At 50.5% G+C, this 6407-nt stretch overlaps 1 protein-coding gene across 2 annotated transcripts; it reads right to left on the bottom strand.

Moving 5' to 3' along the window:
• Positions 1-504: 504 nt before the first annotated feature.
• Positions 505-2455, bottom strand: ARL4D (ADP ribosylation factor like GTPase 4D). 2 transcript variants are annotated; one of them, XM_027974466.2, is made up of 2 exons: positions 2374-2455; positions 505-2133 (listed from the first exon to the last, which is right to left on the bottom strand). In XM_027974466.2, the coding sequence occupies exon 2, from the start codon at positions 1701-1703 to the stop codon at positions 1101-1103; it is 603 nt and encodes a 200-aa protein (XP_027830267.1). In that variant the 5' UTR covers positions 1704-2133; positions 2374-2455; the 3' UTR covers positions 505-1100. The 2 variants fall into 2 exon arrangements, with proteins under 2 accessions (XP_027830267.1, XP_004013011.1); XM_004012962.5 differs by having other exon boundaries at positions 505-1798.
• Between the last annotated feature and the right edge of the window lie 3952 nt (positions 2456-6407).

Raw genomic sequence — 6407 nt, 5'->3', positions numbered from 1 at the left:
CCACAGCAAAGAGAAGCCTGTGCACTTCAATGAAGAGTAGCCCCCACTCACTGTAACTAGAGAAAGCCCCCACATAGCAACAAAAATCCGGCACAGCCAAAAATGATAATTTTTTTTTTTAATGCCTGCAAGGACCAGTTAGTATCAAGAGTAAGTAAGAGCCAGAGGATGAGGGAAGAAAGGGAGAAAGAAGGGACCCCCAAAAAACCAGCAGAGATCAAGCAATGTGATGTGTGTGTGTGTTGTATCTGACTCTTTGCAACCCCATGGACTGTGGCACACCAGGCTCCTCTATCCATAGATCAGGCAATAACATGGAGTTACTTAAACTCTCTGTAATCCCCAGCAGCTGCCCCATGAACACACAATCTAATTTTTTAGAAAAGGGCTTGCTTTGCAAATTCAGCTTCAAGATAAGTCCCTCCTCCCCACCCCTGCCTGCCCATCTGGAAATCTTGGACTATCCCTGAGGCAAGGTAAGGAAAGGAAAATGCCAAACCAAGGTTAGAGCTACAGCATCATCAGTCTTTAATAACTTATAGGCAAATGCTAAAAAATAGTTAATAATTATACAGAGGACATACATGGCTTATAAAAACAGTCGTAAGTCTACAAAGGGGGGATGGAGGGATTCTTGGCACTTTCATACAAACACAAAAATATAGACAATCATGACTGGCACCCCCTAGAAAAGCAACCTAGGGACATCCCTTAGTTGGGGTGGGGGGAGGCAAGAGCTAGTTCTCATTTATTCCAAATGCATTCTCCAAGCAACTTTCCTTCGTCCCTAAACACATCCAATCAAAAAGCCAGAGAAGAAAAACAGGAAACAGGGTCGAGGTAGAGTCAGTTTACATTTAAGCCTCCACAGTCCTGCAGCCTCCACTTCCCCAGAAGTGAGGATGAGGGAGAGATGTGAGAACACATCCCATCTCCCGTCGCCCGCCCCCCATGCTGCCCCAAACAGGACCCCTGTTGTGCTTCTTGGTCCTCCATTGAGGTGGACAGGTCCTGCACCCTGGGACTGAGTGAGGGGCCACAGGCTCTGCCTGGCTGTCCAAGTGTACAGACCCCTACTGGTGAGGAGGGGCAGCCTCAGGTCACCGTCGCTTCTTGCCTGCCCGGGCAGCCTTCTTTCTCTTGAGGATCATCTCATACAGGCGCTCCAGGCCTGGCTGCAGGCCCAGCCCATCCACAGCACTGCAGCCCTGCACGTGGGTGAGTGTGGCAGTAGCCAGCTCCCGGACTGCCAGCCTCTTCTCCACCTCGGCGGCGCTCAGTGCCCCGGGCTGATCCTGTTTGTTGGCCAGGACCAGCACAGGCACACCCTGGTTGTCCGAGGCCCGGCTGATTCGGTGGAGCTCCACCTTGGCCTCCTCCAGCCGCTCAGCCTCAGCAGCATCCACCACAAACACCAGGCCATCTGTCCGGCGTGTGTAGGAGCGCCAGAGCGGTCGAAGCTTCTCCTGCCCACCAACGTCCCACACTTGGAAGGTGATGCCACGGGACCCCCCCAGGGGCACCCGGATCTTCTCTGTGTTGAAGCCTTTGGTGGGGATGCTCTGGACAAACTCTTTGAACTTGAGGCGGTAAAGAAGGGAGGTCTTTCCAGCTGAGTCCAGCCCAATGACCACAACATGCAGGGCCTGGAAGTGGGGCAAGAAGGAGGTGGTGGGCGCCATCTCAGTCAAGTGGTTCCCCATGTTGAACTCTAGCTAAGATGCAGGTCTTGGGGCTCACAGAAGAGGCAGGGAGGAGACCTTGAAATTGCAGGCTTTGGGGATCACAGCTGGGTTATCTGAACAGGGAAAGGTCATGGGAGAAAAGAGGAGGATCATGTTTAATAACAAACATGAAATTTGCAACTTCTTGATCACGTCCGAAATCAGCAGCCCGCTTTTTAAAAATTTGTTTTCTTTTTTTTTTTTTTTTAAGTAGCTGCAGGTATAACAGAGGCTCTCCCCCGTCGCCTGGGGGCCATGACAGGGGCGATGAGACCGAGAGAAACTCCTAGGACACTGAGGTTGGAGAGAGAGGCCTGGATAGGGGGACAGTCAGCTTCCGCGCTTGTGGTGTGGCAGCAGGCACCGCGACCCCAGCTCCCCAGGAGAGAATCCTCGGGGGAACCTGCATCTGGGGGGCAGTGACCCGAAATTAAGAATCAGGGTACGGGTGCTGAAATCGGAGAGAAAGGCCCACTCCCACTCGCCTTCCACAACCCCACGGTTGACACGCCCCTCTTTACACTGAGATCCCCTCCCCAATACCCCGCGACACTGCGACACTCCGCTGCCCGCCTTCCTCCGATCGCCGTCTTCAGCTCCACCGCCCCGTACCCAGACCCCCTCGGCTCGGCCTGAGCAGCGCCTTTACCTCCCGTCAGCCGCGCTCTCCCCGCTCCCCTCCGTGCCAGCCCCGCTAGTATCCACGCCGGTCTCCAGCGCGCGGGCACTGCAGAGCTGACAGGGGCACTCGGCCTTAAAACCCCCATGTGACGTCACGTGGCATGGGCCAATCAGAGGCCCTGCGACAGCGAGGCGGGGCGGAGCGTGGAGATCCGCGGATTACAACCCGGTCCCCACTGTGATGCAACTCTGATCAATTGGTGACCGTTTTATTTGATCTTTTCTACCATTGCCTGTATTTGGAATTAAACTCGGGATTAACCTGGGATGGAAGGTGGAAGGGGCGTGGCAGCGTTTGGCTAGGGAGGAGAGGTGAAGAGCATAATACTCTCAATACCCCCACATGCCTCTCACACAGGCAGCGATATTCAGTCCACGTGTGCGCTTCCTCTGCCAGGGTCTACTCGAGAGATGTTGACAAGTCTTCCTCCTTTATTTTTCCTAATGCAATGGTTTAACCTGTGTGAACCTGGAATCCCATAAAACAGCCTAAACCTATTAGCCCTATTGATCCCCATAACAGCCCAGGAGGTAGGGACTGGTGTGGTCTCGCTACACAGGTGAAGAAAGCTCTGAAGGGCTCAATAACTTGTCTAATGTCGTGCGTGCTCAGTCAAGTCCAACTCTTTGCCACCCCATGGACTGTAGCCTGCCAGGCTTCTCTGTCTATAGAATTTTCCAGACAAGAATACTGAAGTGGGTTGCCATTTCCTTCTCCAGGAGGTCTTCTCAACCCAGGGATGGAACGCTTGTCTTTTGAGTCTTGTGCATTGGCAAGCAGATTCTTTACCACTGGGCCACCTAGAAAGTCCCTGTCTAACATCACACATAGCTAGTAAATGGCTGAGCAAGGATATGTTTGAATCCAGTGCCTCAGCCCCTCACCACTTACCTATTCAGTCTCTCTAAGTCAGGGAGATTATTAGCAGAATTCCCCCAGTTTCTGGTCAGAGTGCCTGCCATAGCAGACCCTACCTTGCTCAAATTGATAAAGGCAAAATTCTTCACTTCACAGGGTGTTTGCTGACTTCATTCATACTGTTTGCGCTGCACGAGCCAAAGAAACTACGAAGACATTGCGGATGTACAGACCACAAATGCCTGGCTTCAGAGGGCTTATACTCTAGTGAGGGAGACAAGACTGGTCACTGACAGGGAACACTGGGACTTTGTAAATCATGAGATAAGCATATGTAAGACTTCAGAGGAGGGAAAGTGTCAACTAGAAGCTCCTGGAAAGGTTTCCAGAAATTAATGAGTACTGTGTAGGACTGATTGGGAGGTGGACAGCACTGCGTGGCATCTCCCCAGTCACTATAGCCTGATTTAATCTGGGCAGCACTGAAGAGGAGATGTCACAAAGGGACAGTGTGACCAGAGGCTAACAGTGATTACCTGCAGGGAGAAAGGTAAAACTGAACGTGGAGAAGGGGATCAAAGGAGAAGCAAATTTTAACTATACTATTTCCATTTTCACAAGGAAGCTGGATTCCTGCATTTATTATGCATCACAATACTAACTTTTTAGAAAACTGTCTGTAAGGGTGATTAGAGAAAAGAGGAAGATGGGGACTTCCCTGGTGGTCCAGTGGCTAAGACTCTGCCCTCCCAATACAGGGTGCCCCGGTTTGATCCCTGGTCAGGGAACTAGATCCCACATCTTGCGACTTAGAGTTTATATGCCACAACTAAAAGCTGATGAAGCAAAATACATAAATACCAAAAAAGAAGAAGAAATAAAAAGAAAAGGAGAGGGAAGCCATTGCCAGAGAGGAGGGCTTAGCCCTTCCTACCCACTAGCTCCCATCTGTTTAGCACCAGCCTGCTTTGCCACCTCCTCTTCCCCTTCCTGCTACAAACCAGCCACCTGGTTTTCCTTAACGATGCAGGGAGCTTCCCCAAATCCCTTAAGAGATCAAGACCTTAAGTAATTAGCTTTTACACCTCCCCCCATGTTGGGGGCTGGCAGGATGCAGCAGGAGCTAAGGAACAGGAAAGTAACTGAGTTAGCAAGAGGGGAAGACAGCACAGACCAGGAGGTTGGGAACAACTGGCCTATTTAAGTAGCCACTGTATGCTAAGCTGTGGTCAAGGAACTTGGCATACTTTTCCTTTTATTCTTTTCTTTCTTTTTAAAAACATTTTTATTTTTGGCCTCGAAGCTTGCAAGAACTTAATTCTATGACCAGGGAAGGATAGAACCCTCACCCTCAGCAGCGGAAGTGCAGAGTCCTAACCACTGGACAACCAGGGAATCCCCAGTACTCCTTTTTAAATGTACAACTCATACCATGTCATAAGTAGAGTTACTCTAAAAAGAGGACAGCAAACCACAGAAAGGTGAAGTAACTTGTCCAAGGTCGATCAGCTAAAAACTGGCCAAACTTGGCTTGGATAAAATGGCTGTGAAACCAAAAATACAAAGGGAAAGAGAGAACATGGAGACTGAAAACAGACACACTGTTTTGTGTTTCTTCCACAATCTTTGACACTTCTTTGACATTTCTCTTACGTCTCCTGGGCCTCACACACAAGAGGGAAATTATAACTTGATTATCTGATAAGGGAGTTGAAACTGGAAATCTCACCCCACCCTTCATCCATTGCCTTTGCCCAGAAAGGTGTTGATGAACAAATGGGAAGGAGGAGGTGAGGCAAGGTAGGGCTGAAGGAAGGGGCTCAGTTTGTCAGGGCAACACCAGTCCAGTCTCTTTTAAAATGGGAACTCCAGTTCCCATTTCCACAACCAACCTGGGGCCCAGGGAGCCTTCCTCCATTAGTCACCATTTTTTATACTGGCAGCCTCAGTTCTTCAGCCCTTTCTCTCCACAAGATCACAGCCCAGGTCCTAGTACATTGGAGGATTCACAATGCTCAAGAACATTCTTACTTTGAGCATTCATGGATGGAGTGCCTGCCAGTCTGAAGGCTTCAGTGAAATGGATAAGGACATGCTCTCATAGAGTGGACATTACAATGAGGAGTAGGGAGAGACAGATAATGACTAAAGAGGGTCATTTCAGATAGTGATATAAGCCTTCGAGGAAAAAAAAAAACCAGGGAAATGTGCTGGAGAGTGACTGGGGGGAGAGCTACTTTACATGGAGGAGCAGGGTGCTCATGAAGGCCTCTCCAATGGTGACATCAGAGGCAAGACTGAGTGGACAAGAGGCAAGGAAGCATTCCAGACAGAAGGACAGACTAGCTGGGACCTACCTGCTTCCTCCCATTGGCTCCCTGACTTGATTAGATTCTAGCTGCTGAGTGAAGGTTCTTCCTCAGAGCTGTCTCCCCACCAGACTAAGCGCTGAGCCCAGAAGCTGGTTCTTCACAGCCATAGCTCCAAAGTGCCCAGCACTGTGCCTGCCACACAACAGGCAATGAGGAAATCCTCCATAATTCATGACTATATGATAGATGAACTAAATATACTCAAGGGGTGCCTTGAGTGTGGGAACCAAGCACCCAGCCTTAGCTGGGAGTTTCCTAGTCTGGGGTCCCTGACACCTTGGGGGTTGGGAGGGATACCTAAAAACCATGTACTTCCAGGCAAGGTCTGGGTAATACTGAACCCTCAGACCTTGGGGAAAGGGGATTTCTTAGAGGAGAAAAACAGAGGCCATGCAAGGGATGACCCTGGAGGGATAGGCCCCCCCTCAAGGCCTGGTGGTCTGAACCCTGGGCTGAGAGTCATCATGACTCCTGTCCTGACAAGTAGGCTGACTTAGAAAACCACTTTCCGCTAGGAGCCTTGGTTTCCTCAGTATGTAATGAGGGGCTTAGAGATTCCAGGTCCCTTTCCGCAGGATGGCTCAGGCTTTGGAGTAGGGGAGGGTACAGGATGGGTGAGACTCACCTAGGAAGCAGCTGAGGGCATCCTTGTCTCCACTGCATCCCAACTGAGGACCTGTCTGAGTGCACAACTGAAGGGAGGAAAGGAGTCTGCAGGAGGAGGGATGGGAGGGGAGTGGTGGCCCAGGAATGGGTTCAGACTGGAAATCA

Source organism: Ovis aries, chromosome 11 (genome assembly GCF_016772045.2).
Source record: "Ovis aries strain OAR_USU_Benz2616 breed Rambouillet chromosome 11, ARS-UI_Ramb_v3.0, whole genome shotgun sequence".
Taxonomy (NCBI): Eukaryota; Metazoa; Chordata; class Mammalia; order Artiodactyla; family Bovidae; genus Ovis; species Ovis aries.
Note: the sequence above shows the minus strand (reverse complement) of the source record. Positions and strands in the feature narration are given on the sequence as shown.

Excerpts from the sequence above, each read along its gene's own strand:
- ARL4D (XM_027974466.2), bottom strand. The coding sequence starts at position 1,703 with ATGGGGAACCACTTGACTGAGATGGCGCCCACCACCTCCTTCTTGCCC.